The 23,130-nt window shown below is 37.6% G+C and overlaps 2 protein-coding genes across 3 annotated transcripts in view; both read left to right on the top strand.

Moving 5' to 3' along the window:
* The first annotated feature begins 1,176 nt into the window (after window positions 1-1,176).
* Window positions 1,177-5,919, top strand: LOC121308288 (DOMON domain-containing protein FRRS1L-like). Its single transcript, XM_041240593.1, has 5 exons — window positions 1,177-1,632; window positions 3,366-3,450; window positions 3,882-4,020; window positions 4,779-5,025; window positions 5,450-5,919. The coding sequence occupies exons 1-5, from the start codon at window positions 1,425-1,427 to the stop codon at window positions 5,620-5,622; spliced, it is 852 nt and encodes a 283-aa protein (XP_041096527.1). The 5' UTR covers window positions 1,177-1,424; the 3' UTR covers window positions 5,623-5,919.
* A 10,897-nt stretch (window positions 5,920-16,816) lies between these two features.
* The window catches only part of LOC121312954 (transmembrane protein 245-like), a 38,424-nt gene continuing 32,110 nt past the window's right edge, over window positions 16,817-23,130 (top strand). For both annotated transcript variants that reach the window (XM_041244963.1, XM_041244964.1), the window contains exons 1-2: window positions 16,817-18,876; window positions 21,325-21,442. In XM_041244963.1, the coding sequence (XP_041100897.1) occupies window positions 18,265-18,876; window positions 21,325-21,442 (730 nt within the window). In that variant the 5' untranslated portion in view covers window positions 16,817-18,264. The remainder of the gene's footprint in view (window positions 18,877-21,324; window positions 21,443-23,130) is intronic.

Raw genomic sequence — 23,130 nt, forward strand, 5'->3', positions numbered from 1 at the left:
TGTTGACTCTTGTGAAAAAACACTAATGGGTAAAACACTTAAAATACTGTTTTTACTAAAATGAATAGCAGCAAGAAATTGCAAGACATTGCAAAAAAAAAAAAGTTTTCCAATAAGATACTCCTTTCAAAACATTGTTTTCTTATTTTTCACTTATAGCCTTAAATGGGGCACTTCGCATATCAATCAAAAAGGCATACATTCAGCTCAGCTTTTAGCTCATTTCCCAGCAATTGTCCCGCGTCCCAATGCATTGGAAGAAGTCTCGATATTTACCAAAAGAAAAAAAAATATATATATTTTGCACAGTACAGTTAGTGAATCATACACATGGGAGGAGTCATACACAAAAAAATACTCAGTATCATATAATAGCAGCCCACAAACTCAACACCCCACGACCATCATGACAGTAAAAGCAGACATAATGAAGCGTTTGTATAAGTTAGTGATCAGCAGATGTGTCAGCCGCACGAAGAGCACAGCGTGTAGTTTTCACTAACTGTACTGTGCAGAGTAAATGATCTTGGTAAATATCGAGACTTTCTTCCTGTGCATCGGGACGCGGGACACTTGCTAGGAAATTGGTACTGTCCCGACCATATAGGAACTGTATGCAAATAATAGTTATTGCGATTCATTTACCAAATGCTGTGCTATTCGTGCGACTGACACCTCTGCTGATCACTAACTTAGTTATACAAAGGTAAGAACGTTTCATTATGTCTATTTTTACTATCATGATGGTCGTGTCGTGTTTTTTTGCGTGTGACTCCTCCAATATGTATGACGCGTCTGACCTTTCCCACCCCCTCCAGTCCCTACCCTCCAGAGACGAGCGTCCCGCTGAACAGTTTCCAAATGTTGGCAAGTATGCATTTTTGGATTTCTCTGCAGTAAACACTTGGTTTTTAACAATGTATCAGTCACAGTTACCCCCCCATAGAGCCAGCGTGTGCGAGACTGCTACAATACAGATACACAATTGATATAGGCAATACGAATTGAGAGACCACGAGGGGTGTTAATATATTAAGCTCTACAAGAAACACCAAGTAAAAATATGGGCGTTACCGCTTTCTAATTTATTATAGTTCAAGGTTGACTCGAGAAACATATACTCCCCAAGATGCACAATATATTTTAAAATAAATGCATTTTATTTATGTATTAATCCCCTAATTCTGATTTGGTTTTGCCTACATGCCCCTCTCACATGCATATTGTGCCCCTTACCCCTCACGCACAACAGTCGTAGTTTGTTGTATTGCACACGTAATTACTAAAAAGAAACTAAACAAATATGATGACGGTGAGATAGACTGGATCTTCAAATGCATTTTTATCCATCTATTCCAGTGCCTCTTAGTATTTTTCAGTAGAACCAGCTTCTTCCAGCGCTTGCATTATTTTATGCTTTTGTAATGTCCCAGCCGATGCTGATGCAGCGACAACTGCTCCTTTTGCTGTTCACGAGCTGCTGGCGTGGAATCACTTCCAGCCCTACAGACGACAGCGCAGCGAAGAGCGGCCATGGGGATCGGGACGAGCCGGGATTTGAAGAACAGCACCAGGATTCATACAGCACGTTCGCTTCGGAGTTTTTCGAGTCCAAATATATGACTGAAGAAGGTCAGGCTTTATATGTTTTGCTGTTGTCCCATCCTTGTAAAACCACTTTTTATTAATCTGAAAGTGAAAATAGAGCTGCCGAATTGTGCATTTTAACGGCCATGAAAATAGAAATATGCTAATTGTTCAGGGATAGGCCTTTTATAACTATATAGAAACCTACCTGAATACACTCGAATAATATTTAATGTAGTATTGTCATGTGCAGTATATGAACATACAGCAGCTTATTCGACACTGGCACCTAAAATCCGTAATTCCTAAATTAAATGACGAAACCACAACGGGGGGGGGGGGGGGGGGGGGGGGCATTTAAGAAAGGCCAAGTCAGCCTATGTACTTTACACTTATGTATGTTTCTGCATATATCTAGAAACCCGTTCGTGATTTGTTGCAGAGTGTATCAGAATCTGGGATTTTATGAGGCTGTCTCTGTCACAGTCCAGAATTCAGAATCTACAAAATAATAGTTTCGTGTACGGTTGCGCAATAGGAGACATTAGAAACAGCGTCAATTCAGTGACTTACAGTACATGATAATGGGAATTGATACCCCAAGGAGAGTAATCCCTATTTACCCTGTGATTTAATTATTGATGCGAGTTTGACCTCGGCTACAGAATCAGCACCTTGGTCAGCACCCAGCTGCACTGTGGCTCTACCGTTGCACATGGGAGCCCCGAAAATTAACGAATGATGGTCAAAAAACAAACAAACAAACAAATAAATAAATAAATAAATCACCAGAAAACACATTTTCTATTTGCCTTATATTCTACTGATTGTAAGCTGCCTAAAACATGTTATCATTGATAGTTAATCAAGAACATCACCACAAAACAGAGGCTGAGACAGTTTAACATTTAGCCAAGCTACCGAGTCACCGCTTTAAAATGTACATTGTAACATTGGAACTCGAGTCGCAATTGAAAAAATCTTTAACAACAAACTTCTGCTGGAAACGTCGTTTAAAATGTGTTAGCTGCAAAACAAAAGTAACAAGCAGACAAAATATATTTTTTAAAAACAACCTTGAATGACAAATTCAGTAACATTTTCGAGTTTTGTAAACCTTAAAACCTATGTTGACACATTCATTAAATGGACCGTGTAATTCCCGGAGCCTATTTTGCAGCCTCTAGTTACAAACTGTTAAAAAGGGAGAAATGTTAACTTTAAACCTGAAATGACAAAACATAAGCTTTTGTGTTTTTCTTTATACACACTGTAAAATACTTAAAGGTAAAATTGATATTTTTCAAGGTAGGCATTCAGATACACGATTTCCGTGAAATTGGTGTTATCGGGAATTTTCGGACGCCCCATGCTTTCAAATGATTTCACTCACAGTTTTGGTTATTATTATTATTATTATTATTATTATTATTATTATTATTATTATTATTATTATGTTGTCTATATTATTTGAAATAATTATTTTAGTGTCAGTAGCTTACACAATTACATGTATAAAAGGGAAACAAATGCACACCAGATCATTAATCCAAAAAATAAATAAATAAATAAATAAAAACTACGTTTAAAAAAATAATAATAACTTAAATGTATTAGTGCACCTCAACCATGCATGAACACCCCGTATTTGTTATCACTGGCATCTTTTCCATCAAGTTCAGGGCTTTACCTGCAGCATATAAAGTGTTGTATATTGTATGTTGCAATGGTTTCACAGGCACACTCTGAACTGAAGTATCTTTGTTTTCACCAAACAGGCTATCCTTTCCCCACCGCACCTCCTGTAGATCCCTTTGCCAGAATCAAAGTGAGCGACTGCGGGATAACCAAGGGTTGCTTCAGGTAAGGCCTGCCTATATTTTAAGGGCATAGAGTATTGTGGCACTAATATAAAACTACAGCCATTCACTTTTATTGGGATTTCAAATGCTGTTCTATGAGAAATAATAATAAAAAAGACTTAATTAAAAACTGAGGGACCTCAAAAAAGAAAAGTCCGAAACAATTGCCATATAATAACCATATCTACAAGATGCACCAAGTGTACAAGGGGATAACAGTCTTCTGAGTGTTTAAAATCCAAGACAAAGTTGAGGATGTTATACTAGCGATGGAGACTGTTTGTAAGTACAGTAGAAGCCTTGTGGAAATGTTGGTCTAATGAACTAGGTCTGTTTAGTTTTATCCAACACTGAAATTTTGTCTGATATGTTGGTTGGACTTTGCAGACTCCAGATATCTTTTTGTTAGTTCTTGTATTTTTCCATGTGCAGGTATGGGAAGCCAGGTTGTGATGCAGAGACCTGTGATTACTTCCTCAGCTACCGCAGGATCGGGGCTGATGTTGAGTTTGAGTTGAGTGCGGACACTGATGGCTGGGTGGCGGTCGGGTTTTCATCAGATAAGAAGATGGTGCGTAGGCTTCATTAGCAGGATGTGTTTTTATTTTTAACTGTTTGTTTTGTCCCAATAAAAGCAGGAATGACTTGATGCCAAGTCATTTTTTCTCTTGTTTTTCATGAGATGCTTTAGTGATATTACCAGATCTTTTTATTTAAGGAGTCAATAGCAAGCTTCTGCCTATTTACTTCAAGGGGTACATTCTCAAAGTTGTTTGTTTTTGCAGCAAAATCAGTATTTTTTTTTCGGAAAAGATAGATCATCAATTCAAATAATGAGCAACTTCAGACTGCACATCATAGGGTGCGTTGTAAAAATAAGGTAAGGATCTGAATAAACATATTGACTGGAAAACAGGTTAGTCTTTATTATATAAAATAATTTCTCAAAATCCAAGAACTTATAACCGAGTAATTTAATAAGTGGGATGTGACGCCTATAGGTAGGATTTGGTTGTTTACCCCTTGACTTCAATATTTATAAACCCCTGCAGTAAATGTCTGAGTTTGGATTGGGCACAACTTAATTAAGTGCATTTTTCCTTTCTTTAAGAATCCAGCCTTTTTTTAATATAACATTACATTAGTAAATGTAGGAAAGAGGGGAGACCATTCAGTCCATCTATGTTCATCCAGTTCCCAGTAACTGATTGGTATCAAAACCTTGTCATATTGAGTCGTAAAGGACCCTAATGATCCAGAATCAACAACACGGCTAAGTAACCTATCCCACGCCCTCACCAATCTCTGTGCCTCATTGATTGTTCACAGGGAGGCGATGATGTCATGGGGTGTGTCCACGATGACAATGGCAGGGTTCGGATCCATCATTTCTACAATGTGGGACAGTGGGCCAAGGAGATCAATAGGAACCCAGCACGGGATGAGGAGGGGATATTTGAAAACAACCGAGTGACCTGCAGGTTCAAGCGTCCAGTTTATGTTTCCCGGGAGGAGACTATTGTGGACCTGCACTTGAGCTGGTACTACCTGTTTGCATGGGGACCAGCCATTCAAGGTAAGGGAATGTTAAGACAGCTAACCTTATATAAAAATATAAGGTTTCGTAGAATAGGAGTTCATTCTATATCTGGCACTCCTGTCTCTCAAAATTGGCCCAATGTATATGTGTGTGTGTGTGTGTGTGTATATATATATATATATGAAATTATATATTTTATTATATTATTTTTTATTGTCTACCTATAATATCATAAAAAATATATATAAATTATAGATATATATATATATATATACGATATATATATATATATATATATATATATATATATATATACACACACACACATATATACACACACACACACACACACACACACACATATCCTATCTTTTTTCCCTCTGTTATTTTTTTGTGAATAAAGTACCTATTAAGTTTTGTATTGTCATTTTTCTGTCTCTGACATGCTTGCCTGATGCAGGATCAATCACTCGACACGACATTGACACCCCTCCTGTGTCAGATCACATGATCAGCATCTACAACTACAAGGATGTCTTTATGCCATCAGCAGCCTATCAGATGTTCTCCTCTCCCTTCTGTTTACTCCTCATCGTCGCACTGACTTTTTACTTACTGATGGGAACGCCGTAATCCGGGGCGCGCACAGGAACAATAAAAACAGAATAATCATTTCAAAAGACCGATGAATGGATATCTGTGAATCTCTGGCAGCAATTCGATTGGAACTTTTCTATTTACTATTACACGGGAAGAACCTTTCAGGTAATTGTAGTGCCACCATCTAACCAAAAACATTCAAAAAGCATTTGTGAAAATAGCTTCTTAGGCTGTGCCATTCTCCAAGGCAAGGGACTTTGTTTACATTGTTTGTTTTAGTGTCCTTGCCTTGTTCTACAGTGCTCTTAGGAAGTTCATTCTGCAGCATTATTACAGCGTTCTATATATCTTATATATATATATAGATATATATATATAGATATATATATTTTAAATATCCACGTTATAAATATATCATATGTTATATATTCCATATATCTATTGCAAGATTATGACTATCAGCATTGTTTAAATCAAGTATTTATTGGCAGGCATTCAATAAATCCATTCATAACATGTTATTTCCAAAACAAAAAAGCTATCTCCCTCATGTTTACAATAGACAGTTTACTGCCTCAGTATGCCAGTATGACAGTAAAAATGTCAGCACCCTGAATGAGAGGAAAATAATTTTCCAAACAGTATTTTAAAAGAAGTTAATTGCCATTGAATGAAATTAAACTGTTATGAATGGATTTATTGCATACCTGCCAATAAATACTCCTTAAAGACAATATAGAGTAACTGATATTCTGCACACCCCTAATTATTACAGTAGTTTTATGTGCCAGTTATACTCTTCCATGTCCATATGCGTTGTTCCATAACAAAACCAATAGGTATGTCAGCCCTTGTGATGTTAGGGTGAAGATCAGTGCAGTCGTTTGCCCACATGTACCATACAGTGTTTTCCTGTAAAGACACTTAAACAATAATCCCAATTAGTAGACTTCTTCATATTGGAGTTTACAAAAGAGCAATCATTGATGTTGTGTTTGGAAGCAGTAAGTTAATGTCATCATGTCTGAGCAGTATATGGGTTGTATACTCTTGATTACCCAATGGAAATAGAATGTTTAGGATTAAATGTTGGTTTTTACCACACTAATTATAAGTTTTGTGTGTGTGTGTGTGTGTGTGTGTGTGTGTGTGTGTGTGTGTGTGTGAGTGAGTGAGTGTGTTTGGGAATGTTTTTAGTGGTGCTGGCAGCAGGCCTGAGTTCTAGCTTTAGTTTTTGCTGACATAAATAGAAACTATTTTAAAATGCAGCCAAACTTTGAAGCCAACATGTTGATTTAAATAATTGCAAGTTTGAAAACCATGAGCTGCAGTTCTGCTCAGATGTGATTTGCATATGATTTGCCGCTTACAACCAACTGTGGTGACAATAGGGGTGCCCGGTCAATTGTAAATAAAAAAGTGCAATGTTTCTTAAGACATTATTTTATATTTTCTATATTGTATCTAATTGTATAATTCATTGGTATGAGTAATGCAATAACTGTATTGAAAAAAACGTGTGTAATAATGGTATGTTCCATTCCCTTAACAGTACAAATGCAGTTTGGTTTTACTGAAAACTGATTGGACGCCAAAACAGCTCACAGAGTTGATAAAAAATAGAACCAATCATAATCGACTTGCATCCCTAACTTACAAACTGTATATAAAAAGACTGTAATCCCATTAATGATTTTTAATGACAATATAAACCACAAGAACAAAGCTGAAGTGGTTTATCAATGTTACCAGAACCTTGTAGAATTACATAGAATCATAAATGTACAGTGATGTGTTCCTTTGTATTTATTATAGCTCGGGGTAATATACACAATAGTAGGCCATCTATTAGGTCAAAGTTTGAGTTAAAAGCTGTCAAGCGCAGTGCATCCAGCAGTGTAAAGACAAAGTATTGTTTCAGAAACAGAAAGCAACTACTATGGGTGCTTTTAGAGCGTTTATACAGACATCTGAGCTGTTTCTTAAGTTAGTTTAAAAAAATATATATATGTTTTTTAAAAAGTGGAGCAAACTCTTTGTAAATCTGGCCCATTGTACTTTGCCCTTGAAAATGTGTTTTGCAATCATTTTTATTTTGATAAGCAAACAACATGATCTAACTGATTTAATTGAATTTGTGAATTGTCGAGTCGTGAAACAACGAAGGAGCAATGTACGACTAGTGCTACTATTATTGCTGAGCTAGGTACAATCTACAGTATTTGCCCCAGCTGAATACACTGCAGCTGTTTTCCCAAAGGGTGAGCAATGACCTTTGAATCGTGGCTGCATTGTTATCCTTAAGCATACCATTAATATGACAACTTACATCTAGCAAATACGTGCCCCTAGTATTAACAGAGATAGGCAATTGATCAGATTCCCTGAATCCCAGGAGACAGCCCTCAGGCTGATTCACTGATGGTCCACAATGTCCTCATATGATACAGTATTTCCAATACGTTTTAATCTTACACAATGGACAAATAACTTCTAAGAACCGCTAGTAAATACAAAAGAAAAAAAAAATCCAATAGTATTTTAATAATGCAGTGGCCATTTTTGAATCACCCTTTTCAGAGTTCAAGTGCTAACAAACTGGTTTAAAGATAAAGTGATATCAGAGCTGGTGAAAGTTAGCTTTTGGATTTGCCTAGATAGAAGTTATGTGGTGTCACTTTGATGGTTGTTTTATCATATAGTTTTGATATATTTTTTAAAAAATGCTATCATAATACCTTAATAAAACTCACGCACATTGAAAAAAGGCACCATGTTTTTGTTTGGTTTCTTTAGTTTTAAATGAATCAAGCATAGAGGGTAGTGCTATAGATAATGTGCTGCATTTAATTGTCTCTAACTACACTGTAAAAGCTCAGTATAGTTATTCTGTGGTTATATATTTACAAAGAAACAGCCTACTTAATCACACAATGACATATTTTATAATTACACTGTAGTTAACACATGGCGTTGTATATTTACAATATAATATGTGCATTTACAGTGTTATTAACGTGTAGTTAGAGATGCTCAATGTAAAGTGTTACACTGTATTGTGCTTTAAGCGTGCTTTGAGTTTGTGAGGTTAATAGAGTAATAATACTAGACACAGGGAACTGGCACTGAGCCCATATTGAGTAATTGCACTAAAAACTGCTCATAATAGTTGCGAACATCATGAAAAGGAAAGGGGACAGAAAATCAAGTCCAGACAAAACCCTTCTCTAAGGAGTTCTGGCTATCAGAATCGCACACTGAAACTGATCATCTGGTTTCATGCTTGCTTTTCTGTTAACATAAAAAGACAATTCATCAGAATTCTAAAAAGGTTGGTTCCAAGCTGTAAAAAATGCTGTATTGTTTTGTCTTGGTGATCAAGTTTCATTTCCTTGATCAAAAAAAAAATAATATTGCCCTTACCAAAATATAGACCTTCTGGCAAACCGTAGTGGCAAGTTTGCTGCAAACTTGTGGTGAATATTTGCGGCAAACTTGCCACAAGGTCGCTTTTCACATGCAAACTAGATGCACTGGCAAATAGTTGTGACAATCTTCTGGCAATCATTTCTGGTGTAGTAATAGCAGACTTCTGGTGAACTACTGTGAATATTGTAATTTGCTTTTTTTTTTTTTTTTAGACACGCAGTGGAAATATATGCAGCATTAAAAAAAAAAACTAACATGTATTTTCAAATATCTGTTTTCTAAAAAAAATAAAAAAAATATATATATATATATATATATATATTATATATATATATATATATATATATATATATATATATATATATATATATATAAAAGTATATACACCAGCTTGGGATTAAAGTTCTGGTAATTGAGGTCACACATCTAAAAAGTGGAACACAAGAACATGTTAACAACGTCTTCACTGCCAAATGTCTTTACTTAGATATTCTTATAATACATGCTAAATATTCTCATTACACATTTTAATCCTAGAGAGTCACAGCAAACATAGAAACTATTTTGTTATACTCCAGGGTATGTTTTGCTAACCACATTTCTGTTTATAACAAAATATATTTTCTTCATCTTTATCATCCTAAAGAGTAATTTGAATGTAAATATGTATCAAAGATTAAATAAATGAGTCACATTTTATGCCAGTGCATTGCTTTCTATAAGAGCAGCCAATAAGTCATATTATAATTGGCTCTATGGCAGATACTTAGATCCCACACCATCATTAGCACCCTTTACTAACTTAAAAAATCTGAAAACTAGCTTTAACACTTTATTCAATAGACAATCAGAATACATAAAACACTGAGTAGAATGCAATGTCAAGTACAACAGCTGTACATTGGTTCCCATTCACTAAACGTTAAAAAGTTTTAAATGTAAACAAAAAATTCTACATTGTAAACTAAGCTAATCATTTGAAAGTGATAAGCTATATCACAACAAGATATTATTCACATACTTGAAATAGCAGTAGAAAGATACCATTTAAATGTCTTAATCAAATGCAGTGCACTCCGTTTATAAGAATGCCATCCGTCCCGGATGATTTGATTCTTATAAGTGATTGATTCTTAAATGGAGACCGATACAATTACAATTAGCAAAAGCGCCTCCGCGCATCAGCAGCTTAAATACAGTATACAAATGTCAATGGTGCTCAATCACTGAGGACAATACATCAAAACAAGTCCTCGTAGGTAAGCAGTTTGTTATGTGATCACGATTATGTTTACTCAAGGCTGTAGAATCCTATTTTACTATAGTATGCTTGAGGAGCGATCGTCTCATGAGGGTGCCTTGTTTAACTGCCGTGCTGTGTTACATGTAACGGTCTTTGAATTAAAATGACATTACAGTACAGTATTTTACTGTCACGACTACCACTGCATTTAAGCATCTGTGGCTTGCTTGATTTCAGTTGTGATGCAAATCTCACAGTTTTTCACTAAGCAGAGAAGCAATGCTGGATATATCGCACAGGGTGATGGGTATGTAATAACAGCATCCAATGGTCTAGATGTTAAGCTAAATCTCATCAATCTATTTCACATGCAAACATTTTGTCAGTGCCAGGGATAGCAACATTTCATTAATTGGGCCACAAATACCTTATATTATAACAAAACAAAAAATATATATTTTAGTTTAAGAAACAGGTAAGTTCATTTATTATTATTATTTGCACTTTACTCAAAAATGTACTGTCATGAGTCTCTCGCTGTATAATTTTTTTGAACTGGTTACCTAGCAACCAACTTGCACGTCAATCAGTGGAATGCACTTCTGTAGTGTTTAGATCAGAGCCTGTGATTTTTGTTGTGAAGTGAGTTCAAAAAGTTGTTTTGCATAAACATCTAAAAATTTACAGTTTTCTGAACAAAAGTGTTGGAAACATGAGTATTGAAGGGGAATCAAGTGGCACTGCAGCAACAGAAGTGCCGACAACAAGGACTCGACCAGCAGTAAAAAACCAAGAACCCAAAAAGCTTATAGATGCTAAATGACTTGCTTTGCTAGCTTAACTGGCAGATATTTTTGATCTCGAGATACATCTGTCTTTTCTCTCACTAACTAAATCGAAAGCTGGACCAAGAAACTGTCCTTGTGGTATGATCACGTAACTGGAATTTTATTTTTTTTTTACGGTTGGCTTTGCGATTGCATTGTGAATTAAAACTAACCAATGGTTATATATTAGTTTTGTTGAAATTGTCTTGTAATGCTGCTTTACTTATCAGTACTAACTATTCTATTATTTTACTGCAGAGGTAAACTTTAATGAGGAGGTAAGTGTCAGATGTAAATAAACTGTACTAAACTGTGTTAATCAAAATGTTTGTACTGCCCCCTGCTAACACACTTCCCGGCCTGGGTAGAACTGACCTGGGTCCGAAAACAAAACTAAGGTCGGTAGCCGGTGAGGGGTAGAGTGCGCTGGGTTGGGGCTGGAATTTGATGGACTGGGCTAGGACTGGAACTTGAGTGCACTGGGCTGGGACTGGAACTTGAGTGCACTGGGTTGGGGCTGGAACTTGAGTGCACTGGGCTGGGGCTGGAACTTGAGTGCACTGGGTTGGGGCTGGAACTTGAGTGCACTGGGCTGGGGTTGGAACTCGAGTGGGGAAGAAGGGGAGAGAAAGGGTAGTAAAGAGGTCTATCAGCACAGGCGATCCCGATGGAGAACCACCCGGCTGCTGGAAGGTAGTTGTATCCTGTAACCTGTTCTAGTCCAGCAGCTTGCAGTCTCTGTAGAACCTTGCATAGGTTGGTGAGCGCCTCTTCAGAGGTGGTGGTGTGCAACAGCAGGTCATCTAGATAGACTAGGCATCGTTGAGGTGGGATCCAGTCAGCACCAGCTCCATCAGCCATTCGAAGGTAACTGGCGAGTTGCACAGCCCAAAGGGAAGCACTTTGAATTTCCAGAACCCTCGCCTCGTGGAGAAGGCGGTCTTGGGGCACGCTTCAGAAGTGAGCTCCACTTGCCAGTAGCCGGTGTGTAGATCCAATGTGCTGAACCAAGTTGACCCGGCTATCAGGTCCAGTGACTCTTCAATCTGGGGAAGTGAGTAGGAGTCCTTCCTGGTAGCCCCATTGAAGCCGCAATAGTCCACGCAAAAGCCCTACTTACTATTCTTCTTTGGTAGCAGGACTACAAGGGAGGCCCAGGGGCTGTTGGAGGGCTCATTGACATCTGTATCCCGCATCTCCGCATTGACTCTGTTCCCTCAGGCAGGGCTTCAGCGGCGGGTGCAGGTTGGGTCGTGAGACGCTGTGGTTCTTGCTCGCAGGTTCTGACATCACAGGGGGGGTGGGTGGGGGGGGAAAATCTGAAGGGGGGGGGGGGGGGGGGGGGGGGGGGGGGGGGGGGGGGGGGGGGGGTGGGGGGGGGGGGGGGGGGGGGGTGGGGGGGTTGGGGGGTAGCCCAGCACATCGGGCAGTCAGATCACCCTATCTGTTCCGTGCTGGAGGTGCAGGCTGCCTGGAGGAAATCCAGCTCATGCAGGGATCTTGGATGGTGGAGATCCAGGTATAGTGGCAGTAGAGGAGGCCCCGTGCTCTATGGTTAGCCACCCATCTCCTGGTGAGACTCAAGAAACTCCCTATATGTTTGATTGGCAATTTTAATGCATTACATCGCCTCTTTTCTTCCCCTTGCCAGCTAGCTGAAATGACGGGTTATTTGCTTTACAGTGGAAACTCTAAAAAAAGGCATGTATAGATCAGAGTGCTGAATGCTGTCCAGATCATTTTGAATGACCTTTGCTGCTGCAATGGTGTTTGCCTCTCCTCCTATTTTTGTGTTGTCTGCAAATTTAACAAGTTTGCTTACTATACCAGAATCTAAGTCATTAATGTAGATTAGGAAAAGCAAGGACTTAATACTGATCCCTGTGGTACTCCACTGGTTACCTCGCTCCATTTTGAGGTTTCTCCTCTAATCAGTACTTTCTGTTTTCTACATGTTAACCTCTCCCTAATACATGTGCATGCATTTCCTTGAAATCCTACTGCATTCAGTTTGAGAATTAATCTTTTATGCAGGACTTTGTCAAAAGCTTTCTGGAAATTTGTTGCATCCTCAAAAAAAATCAATAAATTGAGTTTTAAGAGTTAAAAATATATATATATTTTTTTACAATCAATGAATTATCAAACAAAATAATTATCAAACATGTGAAATGTCCCCTTCTTTTACTGGACATAAATATTTTTGATCTTTGATGCAGCTGCAGTCTTTTTCATTGAAGACATTTTAAAGAAATTCTGCAGCTCAGTGCAAACTAAACCGGCTGCCAGGTTCCTAAATGCAGTGTAACACAGTGCGTCAACAAGGCAAGCATTTGCTGTGTTTATTTTAAGTCATAAATAATATGTATATTTACACTATTCTTTTAGAAATGAGAATTGTCACATGGAACTACATATTACAGGGCAATGGGTAAATTTCACTGAAATCGTGATAACTGTGAATTTATTATTTAATTATATAAACTTATTCAATATACAGTTTTTAAAAAACAATAAATACATAAGCAACATGGTAATCAGCTAATACAGGACTGTTTTATTAATTCATTATTTATATTGTTTAATTTACAGAGTTAAGTTACAGTAGTCAGCGATTCAAATGAAATAAGGCACTTTTAGTATCAATTACAGTGTCATCATTAACAATGGTTATGGATTTAGTCGACACACCCTGGTTAACAGTTAAACAGACTTCAGATGTTTTTTTTTTTGTTTTTTTTTTTTAACATCAGTAAAATCAGATCAGTTCAGCTCAATCCAACAATAAAGAATGAGTGGAGTTGAGTATCTTGGTGCAATACAATATCTTTGAGGAGAACCATTGGACATCAAAGGATATTAGGCATCAAAGACTCCCTAAACTCTGCCAAAGATATTACATTACACCAAAATACTCAACCCCTCTCATTCTTTATTGGGACGTACGTAACGGAGCTCGCAAAACTGTTATGGGACAAAGAGAGCTCCAGAGAAGTCTTTCTATTCCGAGCCAATGAAGCATTGTCAGATTGAGCTGATTTCTTTTCTCTACTTCTTTTCCTCAAATCAACCTTAAAGTGATCTTTTCCGAAGCAATTTTGCTGGAATAGTTAACTGGCAAGGCAAGTAATGATCTGAGCAGAAATGACAATAGAGAATCAGACAGAGTGCAAGTACTGTAATAGAATATTAACTAGAAGTTAAATGAAAGATTAGGAAAATGTATAGGATTCAACTGTCCCTTTTTAATGGTTTAAACTTGGTTTGAAAGTCCTTAACATGACTCGCCCGCATGTTAAACATGATTTGACCATTTTAAAAAAACAAGTTTGAGACCTACCGAAGATCTCCACAATGCAGTGTGTTTTAAAAAAAAAAAAAAAAAACAGGTAACAATCTGGACAAACAGACCCGGTTTTGCTAATATGTACAAGGCTAAGTACAGGTAATGTTGCTTCTTTTGGTATTGTGAGAAGATACTTTATAATGTTTCTCCTTCGCAATTACCCCAGCTAATTACTCAGTAATGTGTTTGTAGATTTTACAAAGCAGTGCAAGCCGAGAAAATGTTATTTTCTCAGTTATTTTTCTAATTTTGAAAAAGGGAGTAACTTACCTTTTTCGAGTTAAAATGTCTGGAAAATCCTCTCCATTATTTTTGGACTCCTTTTCTTGCTTGTTCCACTTTGTGTCCCTAATCTTTGAGGAAAATTCAAACAATGACAAGCACTAATATATGGTTTACTGGTTTTCAGCTGGGTGTGCTGGCTCACGAGAGTTGATGCTGGTTTACTGTAAAGTACTAAAGACAACTGCTTGTTGTCTCCACTCCTAAATCGATGTATTTTTTATATACGTGGTCTGAGATTATGTACATATTTGTCCTCAGTAAGAGACCAGTAAATATTTAGCCCAATATCCAATTTTTTGCAGGTCACCAGTTTACCAGCAGTTGGTGTAATTTTCAGCAGGCACACTATACACTTTGCAGACACTAATAGTGCTTATTTGACCCAAACAGGCCACAAGTTACTTATGCAAAAGGGTATAATGTGAAGCAAATCTTTCACCTCCCATTGTTCAGAGAATTTTATACTGGGGGATTTACAACACAGGCTAGACCCAGCCCCCAGAATACAATGAATTGAGCTGCCAGGCTACTGACCAGAACCGAGAAAACTGAACACACCTGCCCTTACATGCTTGCACTGGCTGCCAGTTTTTCAACTGATTTCAATATCTTGCCAAGTGGTTCATGGCCTTACCCCTGCATTTTTTTTTTTTTTTAAATTGGCAATAGCATGCTTCCGTAGCAATCATTCCAAGAGGTACTTAGTTCTGTTTCTGCAGTATTGAGTATTGATTCTTTACTGCTAGAGAAATCTTTAACCAAGTTCTGTGACTGAACAGCCTTGCTCATTCCATTGAAATCAAGTGAATATGGGAAAGACAGTTTTAGAGATTGATAACTCAATAATAGTAAGGAAATACATTTCAATGAGATTTGAAGCTATTTATTCTTTAATAAGAGTAGGACAAAACACAATCTGGTTACCAATGGCACATATTTGTGGAATGCAAAAATACTATTAATGCCTTCTTTTTATACCTAAATAAGACTGAACTGTTACAAAGATGCAAAGTCAAAGAGACTCATGTGGCTATGACATCAAGAAATGGGCTTGCTGAATAGCAACCTTTTTACAGATTCCATGCTCTGGGGACAAAATGGGGACAATCTTTATCAGAATGCACTGAAAATGTAATTTTGTAATTTTATATACACATATATATAAATACTTACAGCAGATGAAATGTTTTTACTGTATAAAAGACAAAAAAGAGTGGAAATGTGTTTTTAAACATCTCACGTAAATAAAATTAAACGTCTTTTATTTAAGGAAATAGAAAGGCAAAGCCTTACCTCATTTCCTTTTGACTAAGAGGGAAAAGGTGGTAAAAATATTTAGATGAAATAATATGCTTACAGACAGTAGTGGATGAATAACGTTTTACTTTCTAATGCCTACTGTTGATTTCAATTCACTTTGTTAATTTTGAATTGTATGAATATGTTTTAGGATTTGAACAAGAAAATTACAATTTTTAGTATATCCGCCAAAAAACAAAAGCTAGCGCTTGTATCAACAAGCGTCGTCAACTCTGTTCTTCAGATCAGTCAGGCTGCCACTGGTATTGTTCAGAATGAAGATTATGTTAAACACATAGCTAGGCAAAGGTCTGTATGCAGCTACTGACACCAACAATTAGGCACGAAAGCCACAAGCAGATGACGCTACTGTAAATCAAGGTCAGTACATTAGGTCCAAAAACAAAAATGTTAACACTCTTGCTTAAAGATAAGATCCAGTCCCTTTTTGTTGACAAATGAATCCCTGGTGCCAATAGATAAGGAAGCTACTGCCCTCTGAAAGAGGAACTTATACTGCACTTATACTGTCCTGTCAAGAGGGGCTGTCTGCAAATAATTGGAGGTCTGATAAGGTGGAGGATGAAGTTAGCAATCCCAGTAACAAGTAGCTAGGGATAAAGAAATTGAGGGAGAAACTCACCTCGATGACTGTGTTGTAAGGGTAGGCCCTGAAGCTGCCATGGGGTTTTGTGGATCCATGACATACAATCTATAGACCCTAGTGAAGGTATGGGGAGTAGCCCACACCGCTGCATTGCAAATGTCTGTGACAGATGCACCCTGGAATAAAGCCCACGAAGTTGCCATGCCCATTTGCATTTGAATTTTTCATGGAACCAGGGTTATGATAATAACCTAACATTATAGTTGGTAAAGGTAAGGAAAGGGGGGTGACTTGTTCAGGGTCACACAGTGAGTGACCTGGGATTTGAACCCGGGACCTCCTGGTTATAATCCCTTTTATTTAACCACCAGACCACACAGCCACACGATTTATTAGACATTGATATGCTTAATTTATTCAGACCTGGATGAGATGCTAGACAAAGAGTCGTCAATATATATCTTCACTTGTAATGGAACTTGAAATAGACTTTCTTCAACACTTAATAACATCTCTTATTTCTAATTAAAGAAAATATATACAGATTTCCCTGAAAACCAGGTCAATGAAGTCTTTGGAATGCTTTGATCTTCATTAAAAGTGGTTATCCAAATTAAAAAATGTATTAGGACAGAATAAATAATAAACTGCAGTGGACAAAAGAAACTACAATAAATAGAAGTACCATTGGGAAAGTTGTTCTTTGTTATACAACAACTAGTCTCTGCTCTCCCAGCCATTCTGTTATTACTCAATAACACAAAAGATGACCCTAATTAACAACACCTGTTCTAAAACCCATGCTTACTAATGAAACGCTTCACAGGGACAATCGAGCCCTGCTCTCAAAAAGTTAACACTTTCCGTGCTTTCTATTTTAACCATTACAAAGAGCAGTTCTGAAACTTGCCAAGCAAAACTGATACAAAAAAGGTATCATACTTTCCTTCTCCTCATGTATTGCTGATTTTTAGATCTTGTTTTGTTAATCTTTTTACAATCAAAAAATTAAGGTGTTGGGCTGTAATATTTACATAAAGTACTACTGTTTAGATGTTCGTGTGACCCAGCATTAGCCAAGTGGGAATGCGAGTGTCAATCTAGCAAGGGTTCAATAAATATAGTAGCGAAGCACAGAAAAAAAACAAGCTTGAGTCAGGAAATGTGGTTCAGTAGACAGAAGATACACCAACATAGGAACAGCAACTCTTCCTAGCATAACTACTACCCCAACCCAAGATGGTATTATTTGCACTTACTGTAAACTATACTTTATTATATGTTAAGCTTACATTGTAACCTTGTTTTTATGTTACACGCAGCAGTAGTTCGTAGACACTCGGCCTATGTGCAGCTCCAGGGGTAGAACTATAAAATGTAATATTAAAAAGAAGAAAAAAACAAACAAAAAACCCACTGTACTTCTCCCATATCGTATTACTACGCCAAATGAGAGAAGAATTCCATAACGAGGTTACATGATACTAGGTGGCTTTACGACTTCTCTAACGTTCCTGTGACTCGGGTCCCTCTTTCGTCACTGGCAACTCTGGAACTGTAAAAACTCAATTTCCCATGCAGCCTTGTAACAACGCCTTCCAATGCCCCCCTTCCACGCGATGGTATCCCTGAAAAATTAATGAAAATGGCAGCCTCCGGAAAAGACTCTGGGTCGGGGGCCGAGTCTTCAGCAGTTTTTCCACCAACTCTCCTTAGGTCCCCTAGCACGATTTTCAGCGAGAATGTGCACCCGGCGGTGTCCGGGATGGTCAGCCACCTTTTCACGCAGCAGCCGATGGCCCTCAAATTCGACAAGAACATCAAACAGGCCTTCTACAATACGGGCGCTATGATATTCGTAGCGATCTGCTGTGGGGCTTCCGTGTTGGTGTACTTTATTCTGGAGGCATTTCTCCGGCCGCTGCTTTGGGCTGTGCTGTGTGGCACTTTCCTTCACCCTTTCAAGTACTCTCTCGCCCGAATCGGCAGGAGGTGGCTGTCCAGCCTCCAGGATACTGGCACGCCGATAGTACTGGGGACTGTGTTGCTTCCGGTGTGGTTAGTTAACTACTTAGTGGAAACACTGGGAGACCTGGTTCTAAAGAGGCTCAAGGCTCTGCTGTTGCTCGTTGCTGGGGTGCCTGTGCTTTTTTTCCTTTACTATTTCGGGAGCGTCATCAGAGTGCAGGTGATAATTGGACACGTCTGCGGATTTATCTACAGCGCATTGGACTACTTCAGTGCAGTTTGGGTGAGTGTTTGACTGAACGCCACACCCCTATAACAACAGTTACTTGCCCTGTACAGGAGCAAGGATGGAAATAAGATTCATTCCTTGGTTTCTTTCATTACAGGTTTTTATTACGACGAGCTTGATTCGCCACAGTGTAGCTCTAACAAGCGCAAGTGTTTCTTATTAAACACATTGTAAATGTGGCTTAGTTTTGCTTTTCACTTGTCACAGAATGCATTTGTTGATATAGTAATTGTGTTCAGTGTTTTCTCTTGAATGCTTTTTAGAAACACTAATTTACCCGTCACTGAAACGATTTTATTGAATGCATCTCTGTGTGGTAAGGTAACCTTGTTGTTGTTGTTGTTGTTGTTGTTTATCTTACTGCTCCAATGTACCATTAGTGTAAGATGTGAGGATTTTGTTTTTTGCATACAAACGAAAAAGTTATACAGCCGGGTCACTCTGTAAAAGAACAATCATGAACTCAGTCTCTTTCGTAGTACTATGATGGGATCAAAGCATTTTAATTTAAAATGCAATCAATCTTACTGCGTTCAGTTTACTGTATTTAGGTGTTTGTTCTGTTATAGCAGCCCAGCACTTAGGAATAAGGGAGAATACTTGTAGGACACTTTTTCGGACATGCCCTCATTCTGAAATATGCAAACAAAGACAAACTGTTTAGCCTTACCTCCAAAGCTAGTATGGGGTATATTATTAACAGTACAAATTCTGTTGCCAGTAAGAAACCTCCAAAAAGACTGCTGCCAGTAATTTAACATCTGGGCTGAAGAGAGAGAAATACATGTTTTCTTGACCTTAAGCGTACAGAAAGGGCAGTATGTGTGCGAATAATGAATTTGGAAGAACTGAGAACAGAGAGGATTTTTGAAAGGGTGTTCAATCGGATGTGTCTTAAAGTAGGGTTGGAATCCCTAGTTAAAGATATTGGAGTTTGATTGTAGTTTTGACAGGATGTGGTTAGCCAGGTGTTTGAGGGGGACAGTATCGCACAGTTTTGTGTGTAGTGCATGTTTGTGTGACTTAGAACAAAAAAGCTGTCTTTAGTAATGCAATTTGCAGCATTGGGCTTGCTGTAAGTGTTTATAGAAAACATTTTGCTACAATGGTAGCATGCAGTATTTAACTGGTAATAATGGCACATTTTACTGGTTTCACAGACCCCAATTAGCACTTATCTTTTTAACTGTTGTAACATTGGGTAAGCAGGTAGTCCAAAATTAGAGTCTGGGTCTGTTAAACTAGACAAATGGGTGCTCCATTGAGAGAAGAAATTACATAGATTGTTAATCGCTGGATAAAATTGCCTGTTTTGTGAAGCTGATCTTGTAATATAAGCACACAAATAACCCTACAGTTTGTGTGAAAATGTAATTATACCTGTAAGTATTGCACACATTCATAGATGGACAGTTGAACAGTATCACTTTGTTCTTCACTATATAGAGCAGTTTGCCCAATCTGGTCCAATTCATTCCAATTTGACATTAAATCATTTTCAGGATTTGCTGTGCTTCTATGGAACATAAACACAACTGAGTCAGCAAAGATTTCTATGCTGTGCAAGATGAACAGAGGAGTCTGGGCTGATGCTAGAACATTGTTATTTCTGCAGTACTCTGCCTATCCTAATCAATAAATCTTGATGGTAGTCCTTGCAATGCTGTGGAGAGACTGACCAGTGCAACCACAGAAAGCTGCTTGTCTGTATCATTTGTCTGGGTTATGGTTGACCACAATCTGTAGCAGACTTTTAAGATTGCAGGACCTATTGTTTTAAAGGGGAAACAGATTAACTATTTTAGCTTCAAAAGTCATTGAATTGATTTTTTTTTTTTTTTACCTTTCCTAATACTAAGTTGTTCTGGCTTCTGTTGCTCCAATATTGAGTTATTAGGACTTTTCTTTATATCTGTCTTTGGATTTAACAGACTTCCTTATTCTATTCAAATCAAGTGACAAAATGGCCTTTCAGGTAGGCTGGTCCCACCCTCTCTATATATGTAGGGTAGAGTAGGCTAGGCAAGCAGAGTTGAAAGGTCAAATTGTCACATACGGCTAGGCAGTAAAAATATTCCAGACAAGCCAAAAGCAAGTTCAAAGCCGGGTAAAAAGGTTTTTAGAGATCAAATATTTGAACATTAGAACCCAGGAACAACTCTAAATTATAGAAAGGGGGCGACAAATAAATAAAACAGGTACTTTTTCATTTGTCTTAAAACAAACTTTTTATTTTTTATAACTTCTTAATATTGCTGCCTCTCCTGTAGTACATAATTTTATTTGGTTATCTGGATCAACATGTTCTGGGTCATTAGTCAACACGAGAGTCTCTCCTGAAATAATTCCACTTCCACATCCCTCCCCTGTCTTCACACACTGAACTAAGTGTTTGCAGAACTTTATATTTCTCCTATAGAAATGTTTGCACTTTTCCCGTAGGTTTTGACCCTAGTTGTCGGTTACTTGTTGGCTGTGCTGTTCAAATGGACTCCCAGCACACAGCCTTATTTGAGAGCCATTTCTGTGCCTGTGTGGACGGTCCTTCTCTTCTATTTGGGTGAGTATGTATCACCTTGAGGTGTGAAGACCTGACAACACAAGGCTAACGCTGTCATTAGAACTGCAGGACTGCATTACAATTAGACACCCCAGTAATACTCAGAGGTTGCATAAGCGCCAAATGTTGCATCCTAGACACAAAATAAATCCATTGGACGGAAAAATATTTTGTCATGCGTTCATGAATGCATAGAATAGAAAGGGACGCAGACAGACATATTCATGGTAGTCTATTACCTGCAGCAATGATCGTAAAATACTTACTTGTTCAAAAAACTGTTCTGCAATATAACAGTATTGATTAAGTTACACTCCAGTCTTGTAGGTGGCATCAATAAGCTTCATATTTGGCTTTGCCAGCAATATTAAGGGTATTTACTTTTAGACCCTGTCCACACTACATAACCAATCTTGAGAACTGTACTCATTTAATTAAGTACCGTTTCATGTTTAGGCGAGCGTAGTGCGTGCACACACTAGTGCTATTAGAGTAGTTCAGTTATAGTTCCAAGGAGCGCAGTGAACATTGTAAATTAATGCGATAGTATCCCATCATGCACTATATTTTATTTTAAAATAGTGTTTTATGCCCCATATTAACAGAGGTCCACATTGATAACTAATAAAACAAGTATTTTGGAAAAAGTAAATGTGAACACACACACACAAGTAGGGTTTGAAGTTTGGGGTTCTTATTTTTAATCAGGTGACAAATTTATCTGATTCTGTTTCATAATTAAATTCAGAAAAAGCTGTTAATTGCAAAACAATCTTTGCTTTTGCCTTCATATCCTGCCTGAGTCTAATTCTGGTCCCTTTAATTTTATTTCAAACAGAGCTGACAAATTACGTGAATTGTTAATCCCCGATCCTACTTTTAACTCTCATTTCATTTTTGCAGTCGCCTATTTCAATGTTGTGTTTTTGTTATTTGCTGCACTAGTTTAACAGGGATGCCTGTACAGATTTTTTTAAGCATAAAAATGATTACCTAGTGCAGAGTGTACACTGACAGCAAGTCAGTTGTCAGTCAGAAGTTTTTTCTCATGGAGAAGATTGCTCACCTGCATCTTCTCAGCCATCTACTTCTAACTATGAGTACTACAGTGACTGAAGCAGTAGTAATGCACAAAAACACAAGTGAAAAATATGTTCTTATAATTTTGAATGGGAGATGAAGCATCTATGGCTTGTTTATTGAGACGACAAGATGTACTGTGTGTGAAAGAGCTGCTGAGCAAATAAATAAATAAAAAATACATATAGGCACGGATGCACAGACATGCCGATGCTGTTATTGGAATGCAGAAAAATATTAAAATACACCAAAATGAAGGCAACAGACAGTGCTTAGAATCCCGTCTCGTTGTCATGGGAACGTTCTACTGTTAGTATATATAACAAAGAAAAAAGTGTATCTGTGTTTATATGTATATCTATACACAGACAGATTTTTTTATTTATTTTTTTATTATTTTTTTTTTTAAACTGCTACATGCTATAGAGTTTAAACGCTCATAAAAAATTACCAAAATGCACATCCCTGGAGGGTAGTGTACTGTATATGGTTAAGTCTGCAGGACAAGAGGAACAATATTACTAAAATTTCCCACAATGCTCAGTTGTATTCCTTGTTGACTTTTTTCCAAAGTTTAACTTCAGTGGACATGTGTTCCATGTGAAACC

This window comes from Polyodon spathula, chromosome 3, assembly GCF_017654505.1.
Source record: "Polyodon spathula isolate WHYD16114869_AA chromosome 3, ASM1765450v1, whole genome shotgun sequence".
Classification (NCBI taxonomy): Eukaryota; Metazoa; Chordata; class Actinopteri; order Acipenseriformes; family Polyodontidae; genus Polyodon; species Polyodon spathula.